This window comes from Macaca thibetana, chromosome 11 (assembly GCF_024542745.1).
Source record: "Macaca thibetana thibetana isolate TM-01 chromosome 11, ASM2454274v1, whole genome shotgun sequence".
Taxonomy (NCBI): Eukaryota; Metazoa; Chordata; class Mammalia; order Primates; family Cercopithecidae; genus Macaca; species Macaca thibetana.
Genome location: NC_065588.1, coordinates 109,322,667 through 109,350,483, shown reverse-complemented (window position 1 = coordinate 109,350,483; position 27,817 = coordinate 109,322,667). Strand labels below are relative to the sequence as shown.

The window sequence follows — 27,817 nt, the reverse complement described above, 5'->3', positions numbered from 1 at the left end:
TGTGAGCCACCATGCCCAGCCCATTTACTTATTTTTTAAGAGAGAGGGTCTTGCTATGTTGCCCAGGCTAGAGTGCAGTGACACTATCATAACTTACTACAGCCTTGAACTCCTGGGCTCAAGCCATCCTCCTGCCTCAGCCTCCTGAGTAGCTGGGACTACAAGTGCAAGGCATCACACCTTGTTAATTTTAAAATTTTCTGTAGCAACGAAGTCTTGCTGTGTTGCTCAGGCTGGTCTCAAACTCCTTGCCTCAGCGATCCTCCCATCTCAGCCTCCCAAAGTGTTGGGATTACAGGGGTGAGCCACCATGCCTGGTCCTGTAAAGGCCTTCTTGAGAGAAATGACTGATCAAACAAAGGCAGTGTGTGTTGGGGGAGCAGATTGGGAGGATATGAGAAAAGTCTTAAGGGTGTTGAATTCAGGAACGGTATCTAGAGAGCTATGTGACTAGGGATTCCTGTGCCCAGTAGTGTATTGGGAAACTGGCTCTCAGAAATAAATGTAGCTTTTGCCAGTTTCCATACTGTAAATCCTACCCTAGTCAATTTCAAGTTCCCATGTGATGTGGCTAAACATGGAGTTGGAAAGTTATGAGCGCAGTCGGCTCTCCAGTGCTGATGGGAGCAGGCTCCAGGACACCCCACCATGCCCAGTCCTGATCCCTCTTCTGGGATGAGGAGCCCTCTCTCCTCCATGTCTGTGAGCCCTCCCTGGGCCCCGGGCCCAGCATCTTAGATCAAGCGAAGACTCAGCCTGTCCTGGACAGAGGGCCCATTGGGAAGGCCGGAGCCCTGACCTTGGAAGCTCTCCATCAGATTTCTCAGCCAGGATGAAAATCCTCAGATTCCCCCAGCTCAGCGATCTGGAACTGCCCTGGCCACTGAAGTGTGGGCCTTCATCCATACCTGTAATCTGGGGCTGGACCTGCATTCCACCTGGGCAATGTCTCCAGGACCTAGCCTCAGAGCTAAGCCACCAAATGGGGCTCAGTATCAGGCACAGGACGTCCCACAATGGCCATGACATTTATTGAGTGCTTGCAGTATTCCAGGCTGTGCTAAACACCTGGCACTTATTTCTTTTCCAGCCTCATGCTCATTCTAGAGGTGGATGCTATCAGTATCCCCACTTTACGGATAAGGAAACTGAGGCACTGAGAGAGTAACTCACTTGCCCAAGAACACTTGGCTTGGAAGTGCAGGTGCCAGGGTTCAATCCCAGGTCAGCCTGATGCTAAACCTTCTTCTGGTAAACCCTGAACTCAGCATTTCTCCCCACTTAAGTCTTTATGAAGCACCTGCTGTGTGTATCTCATGGGTGTTAGACTATGGAGGGAGATGGCAAGAAGAAGGTTATGAATTTGCCTTTAAGGAGCTTGGGGATGGGGTTTGGCCATTTCTTGAGCACCTACTATGTGCCAGGAATGATGCTATGTGCCTTACTCTGCCCTCGAGATGAACTCTCATAATAACCCTGGGAGAATCACGAGCCTGCCCTCGCCCTGCCTAGCTGGATGGTCCCCCGCAGGCCACATACTCTCTCTGGTCTGCCTTTCCCACTTTGGTTCCTTGACATGGACTGCCCTAGGCAACCTCCAACTCCCTGCTAGTTTCAGGTCAGAGCTTCTCAGAACAACAGGAAATGGCTGGGTCATGTGGAAAGTTTGGGGAGTGTGGCCAGGGCCCCAGGCAAATTGTGGGGTCACACTCCAGATATTGCACAGGTGACAGAGCTGGCTTGCTGGAGGCCCAGCTGGCACAGTCTATATCCTTGGTATTTCCCCCTGGGGAGCTGGGGAAGGGTGTTTGGGTATGTGACTTCCTGCTTAGCTCTGGAAGATGGGCCAAGATTGCTGCGTGGCAGTTTGGCTGGCATCCCATGGGGGCTGTAGGAACAGGCCCCTCAGGTTCCATCATTGGGAGGTTCCAACAGGGGTCCTGGGGATCTGGAGGCCTGTCTGAGGTCTTTTCAGGCTCACAGAAGAAAAAGGCTCAAACGGTAGTTTCCACTAAATGTATGTGGTGGGGGGCGGCGGGGGCGGGGGGCAGGATTCCTGTCTTAAAGCTGCAGTTACATAGCAAATACCATAAGTACCATGCCCCTCACCACCTTAGGTGGTATCTTTTCTTTGGGGGAGGATCTGGGGTAACTGATAAAGATCACAGTGGGCCAGGCGCGGTGACTCACGCCTGTAATCCCAGCACTTCGGGAGGCTGAGATAGGTGGATTGCTTGAGATCAGGAGTTCAAGACCAGCCTGGCCAACATGGTGATATAAAAATACAAGCTACAAAAATCTACTAACAATATAAAAATTAGCCGGGCATGGTGGTGGGTGCCTGTACTCCCAGCTACTCAGGAGGCTGAAGCAGGGACTTGAACCTGGGAGGTGGAGGTTGCAGTGAGCCAAGATGGAGCCCCTGCCCTCCAGCTGGGCTAAAAAAAAAAAAAAAAAAATTACAATGGGAGGGGGTCTTTAACGACTCCTTTGGGCTATTATTTTTCTGGATCTAACCCTGGATGACCCCTCATGCCCTGCTGAGGATGTTGCAATACTTCTAAGCCTTGGAGCCTGTTCCGCTAGATCCATTTCCCAGACGGGGTTAACTGAGACCCCGTCTCTGGTGGGTCAGAGACTCACCAGGCAGCCACCAGCTGGGGAAGGAATTCCAGGGCTCTGAGTTCCTCATCAGCCCGTCTGGGGTGCTGGGTGGGGAGTCAAGTAGGGAGACTGGGAAGCAGACCATTGGGCTGCTGGTAGAGCCGGGCAGGGCACTCCTGGTCCCGCCGGTCTGGGCGTCGTCTCCCGCACTCAATCTGCAGGGGCACTCCCACTGGTGCCTGGCCTTTCTAAGAGGTCTTGGGCAGGTCAACAATGAACTCACAGGGAGAAATAAGTGTCTGAACAGATCTGTCCTGGGACAGGCCCTGCCTGTCATATTATCTCATTTAAAATCAGAGAAATGTACAAACCTGGAGCCACTGGAGCAGAGAAAAAGGAAAGAAAATCTCTGCCTGGAGTGGAAGAGCATCCTGGAAGCCTTCCCAGGAGAGGTGACGCGTGGGCCACGCCTCAAAAGACAACAATCAGAATATCAAACACTTTCTGGACGTGTATTAGGTACTTGTCATTGTCCTGAGACTTTTATCTTCATTAACTCATTTAACTCTTTCAAAATCCTGTGACTGAAATGCGATGTCATCCTCACTCAACAGATGAGAAAACCAAACCAAAGCACAGAGAGGTTGAATGGCTTACCCAAGTCCAGACAGCTACTAAATGGAGAGCCAGGATTCGAACCTGGGAAGGCAAATCAATTACTGACTGTGAGCCCTCCGCCAAGGTATTTAACCCCTCTGAACCTCAGTTTCTTTATTCATAAGCTGCGGGTAATGGGGTAATAGTGCAGCAGTGTGTAGTGTACATCTGTGAAGGCAAAAATGAGCTAATCCCAGTAAAGCGCTTAAAACAGTGCCTGGCACCCATGAAGTGTTCAAACAACTGTAGATGACTTTTTATCATCGCTGTAGTGGTTACCTTCAAGCCTTCCCCTCCCCCATCCGGCCGCGGCTTCCTCCCCCGCAGTGCCAGCCCGTGACGTTAGAGCAGAGTCTGGGTTCTGTGTTTAACTGGAAACTAGAACGAGATGGAAGAGGATGTTCGAGGCCCCTCCCTTGACTCTGAACGGACGCCCAGGGAACATGCGACCCTCTCTCGCGTCGCCTCCCACCCACCGCTAATACTTGCTCCTGTACCGGGGGTGCGGAGGTTGGAGAGAGGAGGCTGGTGTCTGCATGGTAGGCAAGGAGGGGTGGGGGCGGAGAAGTGTGAATATGTTGAATGAGGGACAGGCGGGGACACAGACCATGTCTTTTGAGCCCAATGCCAACTCACCAGGAGCCAGCGGCCACGCCCATCAGGACGGGGGCCCCTCCCCACCTGGTAGTGCACCCTGGTCTCCGCCGCCCGTGCGCTCTGGCGCGCATGACTAGGGTGCCGGCAGAGGGCGCGCGAGGGGGGGCCGGGGTCAGGCGGGGTACCCCATGGGAGGCGGGATTGGGGGGAGGTCCCTGGCCGCCCCTCCCGCCCCCTGCCCGCTCAGCCCGCTTGCCTGGAGCTCCAGACGCCTAGGCAAGAGCCCGCTGCGCCCCCTGCGCGCTCCTCCTGCTCGCGGCACGGCTCCTACCTGTAGAGTCCGGACGGGCGCTCCCTCCCCGGGCACCTACACCTTCTCCTCCTTCGGAAGTCTCCCGTCCAGCTACCCGGGTCTTGGACAGGCGGCACCGGGACCCCGAGGCAGGGCGCCAGGCTTGAAACAGGTGACATGTAGACGTCCCCTGGTCCAACCTCGCAACCTGAGCGCCCTTCTGCCTGGAAAGTTTGTGGCTAGGCGCCATGGCCAAGAGCAGCTCGCTGAATGTTCGCGTGGTGGAGGGCCGCGCGCTGCCCGCCAAGGACGTGTGAGTACCTCTCGGGCGCTTCGGGGTGATGGGCGCGCAAGGCCTGGGATGGGGCTGGGATCGCCCTTTCCGCGTGCCAGAGCGGGTTGGCAGGAGGGCGAGGGGTTCTTGTCTAAGACTGGTATTGGGGCAGATCCGCTTTAAAGGGGCGAGAGGCCCCATGCCCATGGCTGTCCCGGTGGCAGGGGGGCACCTAGACTTAGCAGATGCCCCGCCCCACCCCTGGGCAGGGGAGGGGATGTCTTTGTTCCCGGGATGTACTAAAGGGGGTCTTCCAGAGCTGAAGAGGGGATTAGAGGGCCAGATTCTGTCAGATCTGGGAGGGACAAAGCCGGGGGGTCTCTTCCTTAGTCCAGTCATGTGTTGGAGGCGGCTCCTCCAGGACTGAGTGGGGGCCTAGCAAGGGAACCCTGGGGAGGACCCTTGGAGGGCCTGGGATCAGATGAGCCCCAACATCCTGTGTGGATCTGGTGCTTAGGTTTGCAGAGTGTCACCAGGTGGCCCTCCAGGGTCCCTTTTACCCTAAGCCCTGAGCTCCCCAGTCTTGTGGCTCCCAGCCTCGTGTGGGCCTTCCCCGGGGGCTGAACTGCTTGAAGAGCCAACTCCCTGCTGGGAGCCCCTCCCCAGCCAGATGTGATGGGACTGGGGGACCCTACGACTCCCTTCACTACCAAGTCCTGAGATATGCTTCCCCCGGGGCTGAGTCAGCAGCTGCTGAATCAGCAGAATGTGTGTGGGGGGGTCCCCCTCCTGCTTGGCCTAGAGCCCAGGAGGGGCTCTGAGGGCCTCAGCACCTGCGACAGGTGTGGGATCCTCCGGAGGACATGTGCTGTGTGACCTTGAACCTGCTTGTCTCTGGGCCTTGGTTTCCCATTTGGGCAATGAGAGCTCTGGACCGGAGTCCCCGTCTGGTTGCCTGGGGTCTCCCATCCAGCTGGGAGGGTGGAAGACCTGTTAGGAGTTCCCCTGTGGCCCAGGTGAGCAGGAGCATGTATTGGGAGCCTTCGCCTGTGTCGAGGTTCGGTCTTAGCTCTGTGCTGATTCCCCAAGCTGTGGGTTCCCTGAGAGGACTTTCCTGCCTGATTTTATGACACTCCCAACCCCCAAAACACTGCAGCTGTGTTAAGGGGGCAGCTGTTGAGAGCAATTTTTGCCACCCTTCATCCTCATCGGCTACTCCAAATAAACACGCCCTGAATGAGAAGCAGAGTGTGTGCTGTGACAGTTCAGTGACTGGACAAGCCCCCCTCTTTCTGAGATGTCCCCTCAGAGCCCCTGGGAATGAGACAGCCTACACTGTTAGGGCATTGAGGCCAGGCTGGGAGCCTGGCAGCTGCTAGGCGGTGAAAGGAGTCCTTTCCAGAAACAGGTTCTCACTCACCGAGCTCTGGCCCCTCCACCAGTCCGGGTGAGAGGTCATGAGGGGGAGATGGGTGTCTCCCCTGCACCTGGACACTGGCTCATGGTAACCTGCTGCTTCTCTGGAGAAGGGACTTGAGTCATTCCTGGTTCCTGCAGCTCTTGACCACCCTTCCTGCCCCTAGTTCCTGGGCCAGTGAGCTATGAAATAGGTCATGCCCTAGAGCAAGGGTGGGGAGGAGTCACTTAGCCCCAGCTGGGGGGCGGTCCAACCACCCTGCCTCAGTTTCGCTAGCTGTCAGCACCCTTCTTCAAAGGGGCTCTTCCTGTAGGCTTCCTGTAGGCTTTGATGCCTGGGGGCTCTGAGGTGGGCTGTGTTTATTCCCTCTTCTCCTAAGAGAAAGGGCCCAGACTCTGCCTAAAGCATTGCCAGGTTTGGGGGGCATCCATTCTGGCCTGGGAGGAGGCCTCTTCAGGTAATTTTAGAGTTTTTACTATTAAAAATAGTAGCAGTCAGTCACTGAGGGCTTAGTATGGACAGGCCCTGTGCTTAACACTTCATATAGTCCTATTGGCGTCTCTTATTTTACAAATGGGGAAACTGAGGAACACAGCGGCAAAGTCACTTGCCTAAGATCACCCAGCTGCGATTTGAACTCTGACTACTCCATGCCCAAACCAGACTGGGCAGGCGATGGCTGAGGGGCCTGCTTTCCCAAGCTCGAGCTGAGTCAGGGGCCGTGGGAGAGGCCACAGGTCTGCAGAGATCAGGGGTCTGGAAGCAGCCACCCCCTCTTGCCACTGTCGCCCTCCCTGATAGGAGTCTGATAAGGCCCTCATGCGTCAGAGCCCTGCAGCTGACTAGTGCTGAGCTCGGCTCCCAGGAGGGCCTGGAGGTCAGGCTGGTTCTGCAGAACGGGGCGTGTCTCCCAACCCTCTGCTAGTGGGATCCCAGCCCATCTGACTCCACATCTGTAGTAGGGGAAACTGAGGAATGGGAGCCTGCATAAAGGAAGCTTAGGGGTGGAGAATCCAGGGAGGGAAACTGAGACACAGGGCATTACCCCGCCACAGGTGTCTGAGGGTGAAGCCCAGATGGGGAAACTGAGGCTTCTGGGGTTACCCAGTCCAATGGATTTGGGATGGAGCCAGAAGGGGAAACTGAGGCCTGGGGCACTCCACAGAAGGATATTCAGAGGTGGGACCCACAGAAGTTCATTAAGACACTGACCATCACCTGTCTAAAGTGTTCAGGGATAGAAGCCAGGTAGGGAAATGGAGGCATTGGAGCGTCCAGCCAGAGGGGGATAAGGGAAGGAGTCTAGAGAGGGAAACTGAGGCACAGAGAAGGGCTTATCCAGCAAGATAGGTTCAGGTTGGAGCCAACTCTTAGCGCCAACATCCCTCTTTCCTGAGGCATTTGTGGATCTATACAAACTGGACAGAAAGACGGTGGCAGAGATCAAGGGAGTGGTGCTGGGGCATCGAGGGAGAGGGCCATTTGGATGGGTAGAGGTGGCATTGGTTTAAGAACGCGAGTGCGAGCCCACAAAACTGGATTCCAGTCCTATCTCCACGATTACTCCCTGCCTCCAGAGAAAGCACTCCATAAACCCAGTCATTCAGAAATAGCTCTGGAGGGCCAATGCATGCTAGATGTGGGGGCTGGGGTGGGGAAGGGGGGGACACAGACTCTCCCCAGGAGTTCACAGTTTGGAAGTGGCAGGGAGGTGGGGAGACAGATACTAAACACAGAGAAATAAGGGAGGCTGGGCGTGGTGGCTCACTCCTGTAATCCCAGCACTTTGGGAGGCCAAGGCGGGTGGATTACTGGAGGCCAGGAGGTGGAGTCCAGCCTGGCCAGCATGGTGAAACCCTGTCTGGACTAAAAATGCAAAAAATTAGCCAGGCGTGGTGGTGTGCACCTGTAATCCCAGCTACTCAGGAGGCTGAGGCAGGAGAATCGCTTGAACTTGGGAGGCAGAGATTTCTGTGAACCAAAATCGCGCCACCGTACTCCAGCCTGGGTGACAGGGTAAGGCTCTGTCTCAAAAAAAAAAAAAAAAAAAAAAAAAAAAGAAGAAAGAAGATGATTTTAGGTAGAGGTCATTTTAGACAGGACGGTGGTGGCCAGGGACAGCCTCTCGAGGAGGTGACTTTGGACTGAGACTTGAATGGCAGGAAGGAACCAGCCATGGTAGTATCAGGGCTAAGTGTCTTAGGCAAAGGGAACAGCAGGTGCAAAGGCCCTGAGGCTGGCCCGGGGCCTGATGAAAGACAAAGGAGGCCTGTGTGATGGGATGGAGGAGGAAATGAGGGGCCTGTTATACAGCTTGGGATTTGCAGGTGACTGTTATTATGAAGGGGGGATGGAGCTGGCCTGAATTGGCAGATGACTCACAGCTACTTAAGGGGCTGCAGCACATCTTAAGAGATTTAGAGGGTTGATTTTGAGGCCTGGGTTCCCTGGTTTTTGCCTGTAGGGAGGGTCCGCTGAGTCTGTCCCTGTGGAGGGCTGAGGAATGGGGAGTCCCCTCCCCAGGGAAGCTCCCAGTGAAATGAAAAGCTGGGGACACAGCGTTAAAGCCCCTGCAGGGGAGAGCTGGGGGCCAGACCATGATCCAGCCCCGCATTTGAGTTCCTCCAGCCCCCTAGGAGGTGTGTGTGTGAGCATCACACCTGATTTATAGAGCAGAGAAACTGAGGCCGAGAGGGAAGGGGACTTGCTGGGATGGCACAGCTAGAGGGTGGTGAAGCCAGGCATTCAAGACGCTCCCCCTGACATGCTCTGGGCCTCTGCATTGGGCTTTCGGGGCCAGGACTCTGAACCTGCTGGCCTCAGGCCTCCCGGTTCCATTTCTATGGGTGGAAGCCCAGAGCGCACAGATGTGGTGGAGACATCTCCTGCTGGTCTCCTGAGGTTCTACTTCTGAGCTGGACTTGCTGTGTGACCCTGGGCAAGTCCCCTTCTCTGTGCGTCCGTCTCCCCTGCCTGCGTCATGACGGGGACCCTCCACCCATGGCTGCCCTGTCAACCTGCTTCCTCCCTGAACCCCCTCCTTCTGCAGGTCTGGGAGCAGCGACCCCTACTGCCTAGTGAAAGTGGACGACGAGGTGGTGGCCAGGTGAGGGGTGGCGACACCAGGCCTGGGGGGAGAGGGGGAAGGGAGGGGTCTTTTTCTAGACCTGGGAATCTGGGACCAAGCATTCACATTTAAAGGGGTGCTTACCCTGAGGGGGACTCGCAGGCCTGAAGGGGGGTGATTTGTGCACAGCTGGGACTGCCAGCTCCTCTTCCCGACCAGCCCTGCCTTCACCCTCTGGACCTGATGCTGTCCCTGCTGGCTCCCTGGGGCTGACTCAGCGCTGCCAGCCTATGCCTCCTACAGTGGCCTCCCTGGGGGCGGGCAACTCACGCTTGACTGGACTGGCTGGTTCCGGGCCTGCCGGGTGCTGCGGGCACTGGGGATGTCTGTGTGCATGGGTGCGTGCATGTGTGTCTGTGTGTGCACCTACCCAGCTGGGCCTGCTTGTGAGTTGCAAGGGTGGGGGATGTTTCGGGGCTAGTGTGAGCACCTGTGACCATGTGCCTATGTCCTCGTGGGTGTGCAGGGCACAGGCTCAAGTGTGTGTACCAGTGTAGTGTGTGTGTACATGCACGTGCACATGGCTGCCCTGCACACGCATGTGAACACCAGTGCCTGCCGATTTGGTCACACAGGCACTGGTGTGGACACATGTGAGGGTGTGAGGATGTTTGGGGTGTTTGTGAGTCTTGCAGGGGGACATCAGGTTGGGCCTTGCTTGGCTCCCACCCCCGCAGGCCGAGGGACAGCTCTCAGGGGCCTGATGGGGGTGGGTGGGCTGGTGGGTGGCTGAGGCCTTGGTTCCTATGGAGACGGCAGGATTCAGGATGCTCCTATTCGGGTCCAGATGGGCTCAGAGCTAGGGGTGGGGAGCCTGCCTGGGGGAGGGGCCAGCTGCAGCTCCTCCCTCCACTGACTTCCCTCCACTGTCCTCCCTGTGCTCATGCTGGCGCCTTGATACAGTCCCTGACACCACCCCAACCCCACAGATTGATTTTCTGTGTGACCCCAGGCTGCTGTCTCTCCCTCTCTGGGCTGTAAGAAGCCTTTCAGCTCAGGAGCTGGGGAATGTTCAGAAGACATTTGACTGGGAAAAGGTCAGGTTGGGGGAAGAGGGTATTTGGGAGGAAGCACTGGGGGTCCATCTGAGGTTGGTGCCACTGGGCTGGAGGAAGAAGGCAGTGTGTGTGTCTGTGTGTGTGTGTGTATGTGTGTGCGCGCATGCACATATGTGCACTCTTTCTTAGGGCACAGTGTGGTGAAAGGAGGGAGGAAGGGAGCAACAGGTGTGAGGACCAAACTTTGCATCCACAAATGTGGGCGTGTCTTTACTGGGCAAAGCGGAATCTTTGTTCTCTGCTGGGTAAAGGGAAGCACCCCTGCAGGGGCGCCACGGCAGAGATGCTGTGTGTGTGCACCTGCTTCTGGGCTTGTCTTGGTCCCCATTCCTCCTGTGCCTCCCTCCTGCTCACTGTGTACTTCAAAGCCCTGAGTGCTCCGTCCCCTGCTCACCTCCTGTCTCCTGGCCCCTCTCCCTCCCCCATTCCCACCAGACACCTTCCTATTCTTCAGCTCACCAAACTCATTGCTGCCACAGGGCCTTTGCCCATGCTGTTCCAGCGTTCTGAAATACTTGTCCTTGTCCTCGTTGTCTCTCCCCATGCTGCCTGACTAGCTTCTACAGGAAGCCTTCCCTGATCCCCTCCGACCCTACCCCCAAGACCCAACCAGGGGCCCTTGAGCTAACTCCAATCCCAGGACTTCTCCCACCATGTCCTAATTGCTGGGAGACAGTGCCTGCCTGTGGAAGGGGGATCTGTGGGGTAAACCCTCACACCTCTTCCTCTGATCCCTGGAACTCAGCACAGGCTGGGCCCATAGTCCAAGTGAATGTGGAGTAAATGAATGAACAAATGAAGGAATGGAATCGTGTGTGTGTGTGTCAGTGACTGTGTGTTTGTATGACTCTGTGTGTGTGTGTGTCAGTGACTGTGTGTTTGTATGACTCTGTGTGTGTGTGTGTGTGTCTATGTGTATCTGCTTTATATCATTGTATAAAGCTGTGTGTGTGAGTGTGTGTCTCTGGATCTCCGAGTGTGTCTCTGTGTTCCTGACATATGTCTATTTTCATGAGCGTGTCTGTTTTCTGTGTGTCTGCCTGCATGTGCCTGGCGTCTGTATTTCCAAACCCAAAGGCACATATTTTTAGGACTTTCTGAGGGTGCATATGTGTATCTGCTTATGTGTAAATGTGTCTCTGTCTCTGGCCTCCTTGATGTATCTGTGAGCGACTCTGTCTCAGTGTGAATCCGTGTGTGTATATCTGCACATATGTTTCTGCGGGTCGCTGTGCGTGTCTGTTGGTCTCTGTGTATCTGGGACCTTAGTCATGTATTGGGGCCTTGTGTGTGTGTGTGTGTGTGTGTGTAGGACCATGTGTGTGTTCTGTGTATGTGCCTCTGTGTGTGTGTGTGTTGAGATCTCTGGTGTATGTCTGAGACTCTGGGTATGTGAGTGTTGGGGTGTGTGTGTGTGTCTATGCCTGGATTCATACATGCTCCAGTGTCCCTGGGTGAGTACATATCTAGGATCTTGGAGTGGCTGTCCTTGGGTGTGTGTGCGTGTCTGGGCCTCTAGCCGGGTTCGTGTGGGGGTCTCTGAGTGTGTGTGTTTGTCTGGATTTCCGTGTGTGTGTGTATGTGTGTGTCTGGGTCTCCAGGTGTCTGCCTCCTGTGTGGCCCAAGGACCCCCAGCCCCCTGCACCTCCTTTCGCAGGACAGCGACTGTCTGGAGGAGCCTGGGCCCCTTCTGGGGGGAGGAGTACACTGTGCACCTGCCTCTGGATTTCCAACAGCTGGCCTTCTACGTGCTGGACGAGGACACCGTCGGGTGTGTGGCTGGGGAAACTGGAATGTGTGGGTTGCAGACCCAAGCCTGGGTACCTGAGGGGAGAGGGGATGTGGGTCCACACCCCTGAGGGCGTGCCCTCCCACCCAGACCTTGACACCTGCCCCCACTTCTCTCTGGGTGGGGCAAAGGGACCCCTGACTCGGACCCTCACGTGCCCGCCTTCCTGCAGGCATGATGACATCATCGGCAAGATCTCGCTGAGCAGGGAGGCGATTACAGCTGATCCCAGAGGTGGGCGAGGGGCACGGGCAGAGGGAGGAGGGGGCCATGCCCAGGGTGAGCATTTGCAGGGGCATAGCACGTGGCACAGGGAAGCACAGAGCCTTCAGTGGAAACTTATTTCTCTTGTTGCTTTTGTCTTTACTTTTTGTTTGTTTTTAATTGTTGTTGTTAGAGACAAGGTCTTGCTCTGTCACCCAGGCTGGAGTGCAGTGGTGCTATCATAGCTCACTGCAATCTTGAACCTCTGGGCTCAAGCGATCCGCCCATCTCAGCCTTCTGAGTAGCTGGGATTACAGGTGCACACCACCACACCCAGCTAATTTTTTCAGAAATATCTTGTAGACATGGAGTCTTGCTATGTTGCCCAAGTTGGTCTTGAACTCCTGGGCTCCAGCAATCCTCCCACCTTGGCCTCCCAAAGCGTTGGGAGTACAAGTGTGAGCCGCTATGCCCAGCCTTGTCTTTAGTTTTTGAGCAGTTAATTTGTTTGCCTAGTTCAATATTCAGATTTTACAATAAGCACCCCAGCTACTCTGTTCCCTTCCTGACATTGTCAGCTTCTTGTGTGTCCTTCTAGAAATATTTTAAACATATATAAGCAAGTAATAGTCATAATAGCAGGCTGGGCATGGTGGGTCACACCTGTAATCCCAGCACCTTGGGAAGCAGAGGCTGAGGCAGGAGGATCGCTTGAGCCCAGGAGTCCCAGAGCAGCCTGGACAACATAGGGAGACCCCCTCGCTACTAAATATAATTTAAAAATAGTAATAGCAGCAAACATTTATATACTGTATCTATAAATATAAACATACAACATATATTTATATGTAATAAATACAAATGTATAAATATTATTCTGAACACTAAGTTCTTTACATGTATGGACTCAGTGAGGGAGGTTCATCATAACCCTGAGAGGTAGGTGCTCTAATTATTAACGCCCACTTTATAGGTGAATAAACTGAGGCACGGAGGGTTAAATGATTTGCTCAAGATTACATTATTAAGTCAGACAGCCAGGATTTGAACCAAAGTTGTCTAGTTCCAGAGTCTGTGCTTTTTTTTGTGAGACAGTGTCTCATTCTGTCACCCAAGCTGTTGTGAAGTGGTGCAATCTTGGCTCACTGCAGCCTCAACCTCCCGGGCTCAAGTGATTCTCCCACCTCAACCTCCCAAGTAGTTGGGACTACAGGTGTTCACCACTACGCCTGGCTAAGTTTTGTATTTTTTGTAGAGGCAGGGTTTCACCATGTGAAACCAGGCTGGTCTTGAACTCTTGGCCTCAAGTGATCCGCCTGCCTCGGCCTCCCAAAGTGCTGGGATAACAGGTGTGAGCCACTGCACCCAGCCGAGTCTGTGCTCTTAATACTGCGTTTTTCTGGCTGGGTGCGGTGGCTCACGCCTATAATCCCAGCACTTAGGGAGGCCAAGGCAGGCGGATCACGAGGTCAGGAAATCGAGACCATCCTGGATAACAAGGTGAAACTCTGTCTCTACTAAAAATACAAAAAATTAGCTGGGTGTGGTGGCGGGCGCCTGTAATCCCAGCTACTAGGGAGGCTGAGGCAGGAGAATGGCGTGAACACAGGAGGCGGAGCTTGCAGTGAGCCAAGATCACGCCACTGCAGTCCAGCCTGGGCGACAGAGCAAGACTCCGTCTCAAAAAAAAAAAAAAGCCGCGTTTTTCTGGACTTACACAAATTGCAGCCTTTTACACTCTACTCTGTATCTTGCCTTTAAATTTTAAATTTTAAAATTAATTAATTAATTAATTAATTTTTGAGATGGAGTCTTGCTCTGTCACCCAGGCTGGAGTGCAATGGCGTGCTCTTGGCTCACTGCAACTTTTGCCTCCTGGGCTCAAGCAATTCTCCTGTCTGAGTCTCATGAGTAACTGGGATCATAGGGGTCTGCCACCACACCTGGCTAATTTTTGTATTTTTAGTAGAGATGGGGTTTCACCATGTTGGTCAGGCTGGTCTCAAACTCTTGACCTCGAGTGATCCACCCGCCTCAGCCTCCCAAAGTGCTGGGATTACAGGAATGAGCCACACCACCTGGCCTGTACCTTGCCTTTTTACTTCACTAAGTATCACTGAGATCTTTCTGTAACAGTGCTGTCAGAGTTTCCGCATTCTTCGTTTGGGATGGCATCGTGGTGCTCCATTGTGTGGCTTTACCATTATTTATTTGGCTAGTTCCCTATTGATGGCATCTAGGGTGTTCATAGTCTTTCCTTGGTTCAAGCCATGCTACAATAACTAGCCTGTACAAAAAAAATTTCACACATATGTAAGTTATATCCATCAGTCAGATAAATTCCTAGAGTTGAATTAAAGAGTACACACATTTGCGTACTTGGTAGTTGTTGTTATATCACCCTCCATGGAAAAGTTAACTATTCACTCACCCCACACTCTCGCAAACAGTTATCAAACTTTTTGTGATCAATTAGTTGTAAATACTACCGCACGCAGACCAGCCAGTTATCAAACTTTTTGATCGTGTATCTGATAGGTGAAATATTGCCTCAGCATAGGTTCATTTTGCACTTCTCTCTCTCTCTCTCTTTTTTTTTTTTTTTAAGACGGAGTCTTGCTCTGTCACCCAAGCTGGAGTACAGTGGCATGATCTCGGATCACTGCAACCTCTGCCTTCCAGGTTCAAGCGATTCTCCTGCCTCAGCTTCCAGAGTGCACCACCACGCCTGGCTAACTTTTTTTGTATTTTCGTAGAGACAGAGTTTTGCCGTATTGGCCAGGCTGGTCTCAAACTCCTGACATCAGGTGATCAGCTTGCCTCGGCTTCCCAAAGTTCTGGGATTACAGGTGTGAGCCACCATGCCAGGCCAAACTTCTTTACAGAATGGGAAATCCCTCAGTATTTTTTCCATCTGAAATCATGAAGCTGGGTGGGATGGCTCACGTGTGTAATCCCAGCACTTTGGGAGGCCGAGGCTGGCGGATTGCTTGAGGTCAGGAGTTCGAGACCAACCTGGACAACATGGTGAAAACCCTGTCTACTGAAAATACAAAAATTAGATGGGCATGGTGGCAGGTGCCTGTAATCCTTGCTACTCGAGAGGCTGAGACACAAGAATCGCTTGAACCTGGGAGGCGGAGTTTGCAGTGAGCTGAGATCGGGCCATTGCACTCCAGCCTGGGTGACAGAGTGAGACTCCATCTCAAATGAAAACAAAAACAAAAACAAAAACCATTAGCTAAAACCTAACAGGGAATGGTAAACAAAAAGCAAGGAAACCATGAAGGATTTCCTTGAAAGCAAAGGTCAATATCAATTCTACAGTCAATAAAGAGACTAAAACTTGGACTAGGGGCAAGGTGGATGTTATCAACATAAGAATTCTCCCTTAGGGGGTCCCAGAATAACCAACTCCTATTCCTCTCGAGGGATAAGCATGTTCCTTAGGTTTCCCAGAGTAAGTTCAAACAAACACGACTTCACAAAGATCAGCAAACACACAAGGAAATGAGACACCATGGGCAATAGTCAGCAGAAACAATAATCATCTGATTTAGACCCACAAAGACTTTAGATTCTGTAATCATAATATGCAGGATTTTTAAAAAGAATCAGATTTAAAGAAATAAAAGATGTAATCACAAGAAAGGTTGGCAACAACAGCAATAAATTACAAGTAATTACGCAGGCAGATTTTAAAAAAGAACCAAATAAAACTTTTAGAGGTAAGTGTAATTGTTGAAATAAAAAATGGAGTGGTTGAGTGAAACATCAGATTATTCATAGTTAAAGGGAGATTTAGTGAACTGGAAGAAAGGTCTAGAGAAATTATTCAGAATTTGTTTCAGAGGAAAAGGAGAAAAAATAAAATAGAAGTTCAGAGACATGGAAAATAACTGTGGAGGTTTAACATTTATTTAATTGGAGTTCGAGAAGGATAGAATTTTAAAAATCAGAGACAGGCAAAAATTTTAACAAAAATTGGGAAGAGGAAATAATTTTAAAAAATCAATCATCTAGAATTTTGCAGAACTAAATGAGGGATATGATTCCATAAATAGAAGAAGCACAATCTCTACTAAGCAGGATTTTAAAAAATCTGTATCTAGACACATTGTGATGAAACTGCAGTGCATCAAAGACATAGTCCTTAGAATTACAATAGATAAGGCCGGGCACGGTGGCTCAAGCCTGTAATCCCAGCACTTTGGGAGGCCGAGACAGGCGGATCACAAGGTCAGGAGATCGAGACCATCCTGGCTAACCTGGTGAAACCTCGTCTCTACTAAAAAATACCAAAAACTAGCCGGGCAAGGTGGCGGGTGCCTGTAGTCCCAGCTACTCGGGAGGCTGAGGCAGGAGAATGGCGTAAACCCGGGAGGCGGAGCTTGCAGTGAGCTGAGATCCGGCCACTGGACTCCAGCCTGGGCGACAGAGCCAGACTCTGTCTCAAAAAAAAAAAAAAAAAAAAAGAAAAAGAATTACAATAGATAGAAAAAGCTGGGCACGGTGGCTCCTGCCTGTAATCCCAGAACTTTGGGAGGCCAAGGCAGGCAGACGGCTTGAGTTTAAGAGTTTGAGACCAGCCTGAGCAACATGGCAAAACCTCACCTCTACAAAACACACAAAAAATTAGCTAGCTCTGGTGGTATACATCTGTAGTCCAAGTTACTGGGGAGGCTGAGGCAGGAGGATCACTTAAGTCTGGGAGGCTGAGGCTGTAGTGAGCTGAGATTGTACCACGGCACTCCAGCCTGGTGATGGAAAGCTAGAAGTCAGTGAAACAATGTCTTCAAAGTGTTGAGAGAAATACAGAGAGGGAGAAATGCCCAAGATTTTTTTGAGGGGAGAGTATGCTGGGATTACATGATGAAGTTCTTTCTATACCAGGGTGAAGTGTGTGATGGCACATGGCTACGAGCATTGGCCCTAGAACTAACTATATACTGCCTGCATTCAAATTCTAGCTCTGCCATTTACTAGCTGTGAGACCATGGACAAAACTCTTCCTCCTTGTGCCTCATTTTCCTCATCTGAAAATGGGGATAATTACAGCACCTATATCAGAAGCCAGGGTCTTAACACATTTTTAATTTTAATTGAGGCAGGGCATAGTGGCTCATGCCTGTAACTCCAGCACTTTGGGAGGCCAAGGTGGGTGGATCGCTTGATCTTAGGAGTTTGAGACCAGCCTGGGCAACATAGTGAAACCCCATCTTTAAAAAAACAACACAAAAATTATCCAGGCATGGTGGTGCACGCCTGAAGTCCCAGTTGGTCGGGAGGGTGAGGCAGGAGAATCGCTTCAGCGCAGGAGGCAGAGGTTGCAGTGAGCCAAGATCGTGCCACTGCACTCCAGCCTGGGCAACAGAACCAGACCCTGTCTCAAATAATAATAATAATAATAATAATAATGAAAATAATGTTAATTGAATTTTTAAGTTAACACAATGCCCAGTACATGGTAGGCACTTCATAAACATTAGTGCCTGTGCCTTCCAGGGATTGACAGCTGGATTAACTTGAGCCGAGTGGACCCAGATGCAGAAGTGCAGGGTGAGATCTGCCTGTCAGTGCAGATGCTGGAGGATGGGCGGGGCCGCTGCCTTCGATGCCATGTGCTTCAGGCCAGGTATGCTCAAGGTGGAGGTGGTGTGGAGGGTGGTCTGAGAATGAGCAGGAGTCCCTTGGGTCTCCCCTGCTGCCTGGCGTTTGGGGCCTCCTCACTCCTGGCACACTTCTGGGCTGACAGTCAGGTTCCCTGTGTGGACAAACAGTCCAAGCTCACTGGGTTTTAAGTTCCTGGGGGCAAAATCCTGTTGAGTCCCCAGGGACTAGCAGCAACAGACCAGACACTCAGGATGACAGGTGACAGGTGAGTGTGGAGGTGTAGTTATTAAATTGTAACTGACAAATACCCAATTCATACTGGCTTAAGCAAAAGAGCTATGTTACTGGCTTATATGACTGACATGTAGCTTCAGGCATGGCTGGGTCCAGGTGTTCAAACGATGCCGTTAGGAATCTGTCTTTTAGCTCTGCTGGTCTCTGAGTTAGCTTCATTCTTAGGCAACCTCTCCTCAGGTGAGAGGTGGCCCTAGCAGCTCCAGTCTGGCACCCTGCCAGCTGAGCCACTCCAACAGAAAAAAAACTTCTATTTCCTACCATTTCCAACCAGTGTCCTGGGATGAAGTTTTACTGGCTCAGGCTGGGGCGCATGCTGTCTCTGAACCAATTACATTGAATAATGGGTCAGGCCTGAGTGACAAGCCCATTACTGGAGCGGAGGGAGGGATTGGCCCCCACTAAGTCATGTGAGAGGGGGTAGTGAGAAGGAGATAGGTCCTGTCCCAAAGAAAAGTCAGATGCAAGATGGACGCAAGTCCAGGAAAACCCACAGGTGGCCCTCTAGGTGCACCAGCTCATGGGACACCCATCTTCCCTCTTGCCTATTTGTCATGGCCATCTCCTTCTCCCTTCCTCAGCTCTCTGTCATTTTGCTCCCTCAAATATCTCCACCCTTCCCCCACTCCTCTCTCATCCTGTTTTTCTGCCTTTTTTTTTTTTTCACCTTCCCAGCTCTCACTTTTAGGCAAATCCCTGCCCAGATCGGAGAGGACCTCCAATTTCTAGCTTGCTGTGTGACCATAAAGCCGTTCCTTGCCCTCTCTGAGCCTCTTCCACCACCTCCAGATTTTTGCTTCTGGCTTTGGCCCCAGCTGGGGCTCCCTAGAGTCTCATTGAGGGAGAACCAGGGAGGCAGGTGACAGGCTGAGGGACTCAGCAGTGGGCAGAGGCTCACTTTTGCCCATGGCCCCTTCCCTAGCCACAAGGCTGTGCAGGATCCTTGCAGGCATGAGAGGGACTGATTGCTGTCGCTTAGCAACCGGGCCAGCTCCTAGGAAACCGAAGAAGGCTTTGGATGCTGAGCAGGGGTGGGAAGGGATCAGGAGGAAGAAGGAAGCAGCCCCTGGTGTGGGGGTGGGGTGGTGGTGTGTTCCTGGGTTTGGGGAACGTCAAGAAGGAGGGATGGAGAAGCTGCCTGGAGTAAGACTTTTGGGTTGTCATGGCAACCAAAGGCAAGGAGTCCCTGCCTTCTCTTGGGTCCTAGACAAGATGTGGGCATGGGTGTTTGTTGAATGAATAAATGAACCGATCATCTACCACCTGCCAGGTGCTATGCTAGGCCCTTTACACACAACATCCCATCTAACTCTTGGCTCTATGAGGTTGGTCTGTTATTACTCCCATTTTCCAGGTGAGGAAATGAAGACTTAGAGAGGGGAAGTGACTTTCCCTAGTGTCCCCTAGCCAATGAGCACAGAGCCAGGCTTTGAACCTTTGCATCAACTTTCCCATCTGGGGCCTCCAGAGAATCTGAGGCTCTTTCTTCCCCTTCCCCGTTGCACTTCTACTTGCTGGGCTTTGTGATGTAGGATATGACCTTTTGGTGCCTCAGTTTCCTCATCTGAAAAATAGGGATATACAAGTGCCTCCTCATAGGCCAGTGACAGGAAGATACAGGGTCTGGACGGGCATGGTTAGGGGTGTCCCCAGCTGGACCGACCTCTACAATGGAACAGTTAATTTCCTTGGAAACCGGTGACATTGGAATGATATACTCTTAACAGCTTTTCCAAGGCCCAACTCGGGTGCCGTGTTCCCTCACTCCTTTCCCCATCTGTTCCCAGGGACCTGGCTCCCAGAGACATCTCTGGCACATCTGACCCATTTGCACGTGTGTTTTGGGGCAGCCAGAGCTTGGAGACCTCAGTGAGTGATGGGGAATGACACCAGGAAGGAGTGGGACATTTGGTGGTGGGGCAGGGGTCCCCATCAGCTCTCCCACTCACAGACCACTTCCCTCGCCCACAGACCATCAAGAAGACTCGCTTCCCACACTGGGATGAAGTGCTGGAGCTGCGGGAGATGCCAGGTGCCCCGTCCCCACTGCGGGTGGAGCTCTGGGACTGGGACATGGTGGGCAAGAATGACTTCTTGGGCATGGTGAGCCTCACTCCCTGCAACACCCTCCCTGGCTCCCCAGTGCCTCCAAGGGGGAAGGAAGATGAGATGGGCTGAGCCTCCTGGCTCTCAGAAGGGTGGATGTGCAGCTGCCTCATCAGGTTCCCCTGGTTAGGCAGGAGTGATGCAGTTACATTGCTCTGTTTTATAGGTGAGGAAACCGAGGCTGTCAAAGGTACAGCAACCTACCCAAGATCACAGGGTGGGCCCAGATTCTCATTCTGGGATGAGAGCATGACAGATGACTGCGTGCTGGCCCTGTGCGGAGTGTCCCTCCCGCAGAGCCTCATTACTTAACCTTCATGGCCACCCTATGAGGCTGGGACTGTTGCTATCCCCATTTTACAGATGGGGACATTGAGGCTTAGAGAGGCTAAGTGGCCTTTTCAAGGTCATATGGCTAAGAAAGGGCAGAGCAAAGATTTGAGTTCAGATCTTTTTGACTCCAGACCTACGCCCTTAACTCCTACTCCTAGAAGTCCTGGGCTCAGTTTCTTTCTCTTGGTTTCCCAGTCTTTGGAAACAGCCTGACAGCTCCACAAATAGTTAAAGATAGAGTTACTCTATGACCTAGCAATTCTACTCTTAGGTACGTACCCCAAAGAAATGAAAACTTATGTTCACTAACACTACTGTTCATAGCAGCATTAGTCATAACAGCCCAAAATGGAAAAAACTCAAGTGTCCATTACAGATGAGCAAAATGTGGTCTATAGATATAATGGAATATTATTCAGTCATAAAAAGGAATGAAGTACAGTAAGTCCTCATTTGATGTCATCCATAGGTTTTTTTTTTTTTTTTTTTTTTTTTTTTGAGACAGAGTCTCACTCTATTGCCCAGGCTGGAGTGCAGTGGCGTGGCCTCGGCTCACTGCAACCTCTGCCTCCCGGGTTCATGCTGTTCTCCTGCCTCAGCCTCCCAAGTAGCTGGGACTATAGGTGCCCGCCACCATGCCTGGCTAATTTTTTGTATTTTTAGTAGAGATGAGGTTTCACTGTATTAGCCAGGATGGTCTTGATCTCTTGACCTCGTGATCCGCCCACCTCGGCCTCCCAAAGTGCTGAGATTATAGGCGTGAGCCACCATGCCTGGTCCATAGGTTCTTGGAAACTACAGCCTTAAGCAAAATGACATACTGTATACTGTAGGAACTTAACTCTTATTTATTTATTTATTTATTTAGGAGGAATCTCCCTCTATTGCCCAGGCTGGAGTGCAGTGGCATGAACTCAGCTCACTGCAACCTCCACCTCCTGGGTCCAAGCAACTATTTTGCCTCAGCCTCCCAAATAGCTGGGATTACAGGTGCACACCACCACATCTGAGTAATTTTTGTATTTTTAATGGAGACGAGGTTTTCCCATTTTGGTCAGGCTGATCTTGAACTCCTGACCTTAAGTGATCTGCCTACCTCATCCTCCCAAAGTGCTGGGATTACAGGCATGAGCCACCCACCCAGCCTTAATTCTTGTTTATAGTAATTAGCTCATGGTACATTTGATTTTCTTATATGTTATGAATCAGGACTTACTGTACTGGCACATGGATGAACCATTACACTAAGTGGAAAAAGCCAGCCCCCGCAAAACACATATGATTCCATTTATATGAAATATCTAGAATAGGCAAATCTACAGACACAGAAAGTAGATTAGTGGTTGCCAGGGGCTGGGGGGCACGAAGTGACTGGTAATGAGTACGGGCTCTTTAGGGCTCATAGACAATGTTCTGGAATCAGCAGCACAACTAATTGCGGTAACTCTGTGAATATACTAAAAATCATTGAATTGTACACTTTTAAAAGGTGAATTGTTTGGGATGTGAATTACATCTCTATAAAGTTATTTAAAAAGAGAGAGAGGGTGGGGTTTGAGTGCCTCCAGAGCTGTCCTTACGCCTTTTGATAGATGGATTTATGTGCCTAAACAGAGCTGAAAATACACTCAGTCCACACATGCTATCTCTAGCAGCCGTGTGACCTTGGGCAAATCACTCCATGTCTCTGAGCCTCAGTTTCCTCAACTGTAAATTAAGTGTCCCTGGGAGGCCCTTGGAAGCCCTCAGTGTCCTGGCAGGAGCTAATAATTTGGGACTTGTAGGAGAGAAGGAGGGGGCCCCTGGCAGGCCATTCTGCCCCTCTGTGGGTGGGCAGTCTGTTCTTCCAGGGCTAGGTGAGACCTGAGCCCGGCAGGGCAGGCCATGACCTGGCTGAGGGTCTGTGTGTCTCTCCCAAAAGGTGGAGTTCTCTCCGAAGACCCTCCAGCAGAAGCCACCCAACGGCTGGTTCCGCCTCCTGCCCTTTCCCAGAGCCGAGGAGGATTCTGGGTAAATGTGGGTGCAGAGGGAGGCGGCCAGGCTGGAGCCATGTCGGGCAGCATCCATAGCTTGTGGGCAGAGCCCATGCCAGCCCATGCATTATCGCTGTGCCACTTCATTCATGCATTCATCCATTTAACAACCGTCTATGGAATATCTCTCAAGGTGTTTACGTAAGTCCACAGGAGTTCACTTTACATCCATTCACCTGTCCATGTGCAAACACATTGGCACGCACTTGATATATATTCAGAACTTTGGGTCCTTCCACACCTGTCCATACTGTTCATTCTTGAACACACTTATTTATACCATCTCCACTTGCCTGTCCTGTCTATACCCATCAATATCAGTTCACACCTGTTTATACTGGCCTCCCCTATTCACACCTGTCCACGCTTGTTCACACTGTTGACACTCATCTTCACTTGTCCACACATCCTTTACATATTTGTGCACACCGGCCACATCTATCCACTCTGGCCACACCTGTTTACATTGTTTGTATACATTCCTATTTATGCCTGTTCACACCTGCCTACCCCTGTTCACACCTGTCCACACTTGTCTATACCTGCCTACACCTGTCTTGTTTTGCAAACTCCCGCCCTCCTCCCATATGTTCCCATTGGCCTCTCTTGGCTCTCCACACCTGCCCATGCGCTCTCCCATAAGAGCATCTTTCATTTTCTTTTCTTTCTTTCTTTTTTATTTTTTTAGACAGAGTATCGCTCTGTCATGCAGGCTGGTGGAGTGCAGCAGCACGATCTCAACCTCTGCCTGCCAGGTTCAAGTGATTCTCCTGCCTCAGCCTCCTGAGTAGCTGGGACTACAGGCATGTGTCACCACACCTGGCTAATTTTTGTATTTTTAGCAGAGATGGGGTTTCACCATGTTGGAGAGGCTGGTCACAAACTCCTGACCTCAAGTGATCTGCCCACCTTAGCCTCCCAAAATGTTAGGATTACAGGCGTGAGCCATCACATTCGGCCAGACCTTTCATTTTCTTATGATCTGATCCTGGACAGGAGAAACCTGGGTGCCCTACGAGTGAAGGTACGCCTGATCGAGGACCGCGTCCTGCCCTCCCAGTGCTACCAGCCTCTCGTGGAGCTGCTCATGGAGTCTGTGCTGGGGCCAGCAGAGGTGGGTGCGTAGCAATGCAGTGCTACCAGGGGAGTGCCAGGGGTCTGGATCCTGGCCTCCCCCTGCCTCACGGAGCCCTATCTAGGCTCATCTGCTTTGGGGTCCCAGGGGCCGAGGTCACCTTTGTCTCCCGCCCCCATCCAGGAGGACACTGCTAGCCCCCTGGCCTTGCTGGAAGAGCTGACCTTGGGGGACTGCCGCCAGGACCTTGCCACCAAGCTGGTGAAACTCTTTCTTGGCCGGGGACTGGCTGGACCCTTTCTGGACTATCTTACCCGGCGTGAGGTGGCTCGGACCAGTGAGTTGCCTGCACAATCCCTGACATCACCGCCCTCAATGGTGGGCTTGCAGGAGGGTTCCTGGGGAGAAAAGGGGAAGCATCAGGCAGAGGGAAAGGGCTCCTTTTTCTGTGGGTCCCTGTGCTGTGCACCCCAGACGGTTGGGAGCCCAGTTGCGGCTCAGGCCCTGGTTTTGCTACTTGTGAGCTGTGTAACCTCAGGCAGTTCACTTAACTACTCTGGGCCTCTGTACTGTGAATGGGATTGATGTTTTGGGTCTTCCTGATTCTTGGGGCTGGAAGAATCATGACCCCCACCTTGGGTGAGTGGGGTGAGCTAGGTATAGCTCCCTAAATCCCAGCAAACACTTCCTCCTGTCCTCCCAGTGGACCCCAACACCCTCTTCCGTTCTAACTCCCTGGCATCCAAGTCGATGGAACAGTTTATGAAGGTGAGTAGGTGAAGGCCTGGGGGACCGGGCACAGCTTCCTCGGGAACCTCCTTCCCAGTGCCTACCTGGCTCCCTCACTTGGCTGGCTTCAGAGGCTGAGCAGCTGAGCTGCAGTGCTGGTGGCTGGTGCCCGGCCTCGCCCTGAGTTGCACCCGGGTGTGTCCCCCACCCCAGCCCTGGCCTCTCTCTGAACCTCTTCCTGCATGGCTCCCCCTGCACCCAGCTCATGGGCATGCCCTGGCCTCGCCCTCAGCCCCACCCCGTGTGGTGCCCCCTGCCCCCAGCTCGTGGGCATGCCCTACCTGCACGAGGTCCTGAAGCCCATGATTAGCCGCATCTTTGAGGAGAAGAAGTACATGGAGCTGGATCCCTGCAAGATGGACCTGGGCCGCACCCGGTGAGCAAAGCCCGAGGACTCTGACCCTCCGACGGCCCCCTTTGGCTACCTGGAGCCTTGTCTGGGGGCTAGGTTCATGCTGACTGCCACTCACCCTGGGGCTACGACTGCTCAGGAGCTCGGTGGCTGAGCTCAAAGCCTTACACACACGTCCTTAGGTCTTCAGGCTATGTAGTATAGGGGTTATGGCCAGGACTCTGATGCTAAGCTCCCTAGGTTCAAATGTTAGCTCTGCCACTATTGATGGACAAAGTTGCCAAAACTTCTGTTCCTTAGTGGTTAAGTTGTTTTCTTGTTTTTTTTTTTTTTTTTTTTTTTTTTTTTTTTTCAAGACAAGGTTTTACTCTGTCACCCAGGCTGGGGTGCAGTGGTATGACCACGGCTCACTGCAATGTCAACTTCCCGGGCTCAGGTAATTCTTCCACCTCAGCCTCCGGAGTAGCTGGGACTATAGGTACACACCACCACCCCCAGCTAAGTTTTTGCATTTTTAGCAGAGACAGGGTTTTGCCACATTGCCCAGGCTGGTCTCAAACTCCTGGGCTCAAGCAATCCTCCTACCTTGGTCTCCCAAAGTGCTGGGATTACAGGCGTGAACCACCGCGCCTGGCATAATCAGATTTTTTTAAGATTAAAAAACTCAAAATATTGATCCTATGTTCTTCTACTTAATGCACACACTACTTCTAAAATGTCCCTTATTCAGCTGGTGAGAATATTGTCACCTAAGAGGTGGAGCTCATGACCTGTACTCCGTTAACTGAGTCATGCATGTGCTCCACAAGCATTAGTGATCTTTATTACTGTGGTGCTGGGGGTCCCCGACATTATGATATTTACTGCTGTGCTGCTGGCGGTCCCCAGCATTAGTGATCTTTATTAGTGTGGTACTGGCGGTCCCTGAGTGGGCCCGCCTGCAAGGGAGATCGTGGAGTGCTCATTGAGATTGGGAGGAAGCAGAGCAGTGGCTAGGGGGTCATTCCACCCCTCCGTGGGTTCCTCCTCCTTTCTCTCCAGAACCTTCTCCTGTCTAGCCCACAAGCCTGGGGCTGTGGAAAATGGTTGCTGGGATATCCATTGGGGACCGTGGCAGAGACAGGAAAGGATCTTTCCTTGTGCTGTCCACACCTTCTGACTACCTTAGAGGCAGGCATCACGACCCCTCTTACTGATGATGCAACTGAGCCTCAGAGAGGGAAGGTCACTTGCCTAAGGTCACACAGCCAGGAAGTTACAAAGCAGGGATTTGATCTCAGGCCCTGAGCAGAAGGGCACAGTCCACCTGTGAGACTCCAAGTCGAGGGCATTTCCTAGCACACTTGATAATGATGGAGGAAACTCAGTGGGCACCCATGGGGACGGGGGTATCTGGGGACCTGGGCAGGGCAGGGTGGCAGGCAGGCTGTGGACTTGGCAGTCCTGAGTTCTATTCTCAGCTGTACCATCTCCCCAGTAACCTCTCTGAGCTTCAGTTTTCTTGTCTGTTAAATGGCAACAAGTAAGGCTACTTACCCCATCAAGTTGCTGTTAGGATTGAAAGAGACCGTGCCAGAGATGAGTCCAGGGCTCAGCACATTAGGTCCAGGGAGCTGAGAACCCCCAGCTCTCAGTCTGGGTGTGGGCAAGACGGACCCTCAATCTGTAGAGAAAGAAAGGAACACAATAATTGCAGATGGAAAAATGCTGTTCTATCATCCACAAAACAAAACAGTGATTGAGTGCCAGGCTCTGGGCTGAACACTGAGGATACAGTGGGGAACAAACAGTCCCAAGTCCCTATTCTGGGGGGAGACAGATAATGAGCAACTGGAAGAAGAAGGTTTGTTTGTTTATTTATTTATTTATTTATTGAGATGGAGTCTTGCTCTGTCACCCAGGCTGGAGTGCTGTGGCATGATCTCGAATCACTGCAACCTCTACTTCCAAGGTTGAAGCGATTCTCCCACCTCAGCCTCCCGGGTAGCTGAGATTATAGGCGTGCACCACCACACTGGGCTAATTTTTGTATTTTTTGGTGGAGATGGAGTTTCACCATGTTGGCCAGGCTGGTCTTGAACTCCTGGTCTCAAGTGACCTGCCTCCTTGGCCTCCCAGAGTGCTGGGATTACAGGCATGAGCCACTGTGCCTGGTGGGAAAAAGGTTATTGAATGGGACCAGGGAATGGAAACAACGAGGGAGGGGAGAGGCCTGCAATATTCCAGAGAGTGAGGACAGGGGCAGCCTCACAGGGGAGGGGACATCTAAGCAAAGACTTGCAGGCGGTGAGGAAGGGAGTCTTGCGGAGATTTAACATTTAACGGGAGAGTGTTCTGGGGGAGGGAGATGAGCCAGTGTAAAGGCTGCAAGATGGGAATGAGCTCATCGTGTTTAAGCAACAGCAAGAAGCCTGGTGGGAAGGGGCAGGAAGGAGGCTGCGGAGGTGGGGGGAAGATGGGTCCCCTCTGAGCTCAGCGGGGCCGGTGGAGGGTTTGGGGCAGGCAGATGCTGTGTCCCGAGTCTGAGCTGCTCCGCCGGCCCCTCCAGGAGGATCTCCTTCAAAGGTGCGCCCTCGGAGGAGCAGATGCGGGAGACCAGCCTGGGGCTGCTGACGGGCTACCTGGGGCCCATCGTGGACGCCATCGTGGGCTCCGTGGGGCGCTGCCCGCCCGCCATGCGCCTCGCCTTCAAGCAGCTGCACCGGCGCGTGAAGGAACGCTTCCCCAAGCCAGAGCACCAGGTGCGCCGGGATGGGAGGCCCAGCCTGCGGGCGGGCTGGAGCTTGTCCAGGGTCACTCGGAGGAGTCAGGACAGAGCTGGGACCAGAACCCAGGCTGCCTGGGACAGCGTTCCTGGCAGGGTCCGGCTCCCAAGAATGATAATAATAATAAAAATTGCCCAGGTGCGGTGGCTCACGCCTGTAATCCCAGCACTTTGGGAGGCTGAGGAGGGTGGATCACTTGAAGTCAGGAATTTGAGACCAGCCTGGCCAACATGGTGAAACCCTGTCTCTACTAAAAATATAAAAATTAGCCGGGCATGGTGGCTCACAGCTGTAATCCCAGCTACTCCGGAGGCTGAGTCAGGAGAATCGCTTGAAGCCAGGAGACAGAGGTTGCAGTGAGCGGAGATTGCACCATTATACTCCATACTGGATGATAGAGATAGATTCTGTCTCAAAATAAATAAATAAATAAAACAA

At 52.2% G+C, this 27,817-nt stretch overlaps 2 protein-coding genes across 6 annotated transcripts in view; one reads left to right on the top strand and one right to left on the bottom strand.

The window, feature by feature from the left end:
* CFAP73 (cilia and flagella associated protein 73) overlaps positions 1-27,817 on the bottom strand; it is a 198,874-nt gene that overhangs the window by 17,867 nt on the left and 153,190 nt on the right. The gene's annotated exons all lie outside the window — the stretch shown is intronic.
* RASAL1 (RAS protein activator like 1) overlaps positions 2,940-27,817 on the top strand; it is a 37,085-nt gene continuing 12,207 nt past the window's right edge. For 2 of the 5 annotated variants that reach the window (XM_050749677.1, XM_050749676.1), the window contains exons 1-12: positions 4,428-4,463; positions 8,891-11,797; positions 11,988-12,049; positions 17,525-17,654; positions 19,714-19,795; positions 19,898-20,029; positions 22,287-22,375; positions 23,395-23,512; positions 23,657-23,810; positions 24,177-24,241; positions 24,526-24,638; positions 27,163-27,355. In XM_050749677.1, the coding sequence (XP_050605634.1) occupies positions 11,298-11,797; positions 11,988-12,049; positions 17,525-17,654; positions 19,714-19,795; positions 19,898-20,029; positions 22,287-22,375; positions 23,395-23,512; positions 23,657-23,810; positions 24,177-24,241; positions 24,526-24,638; positions 27,163-27,355 (1,638 nt within the window). In that variant the 5' untranslated portion in view covers positions 4,428-4,463; positions 8,891-11,297. Of the gene's footprint in view, positions 3,124-3,218; positions 3,347-4,099; positions 4,464-8,890; positions 11,798-11,987; positions 12,050-17,524; positions 17,655-19,713; positions 19,796-19,897; positions 20,030-22,286; positions 22,376-23,394; positions 23,513-23,656; positions 23,811-24,176; positions 24,242-24,525; positions 24,639-27,162; positions 27,356-27,817 lie in introns of those variants that run through there. The other 3 variants (XM_050749678.1, XM_050749681.1, XM_050749680.1) reach the window with 3 other exon arrangements.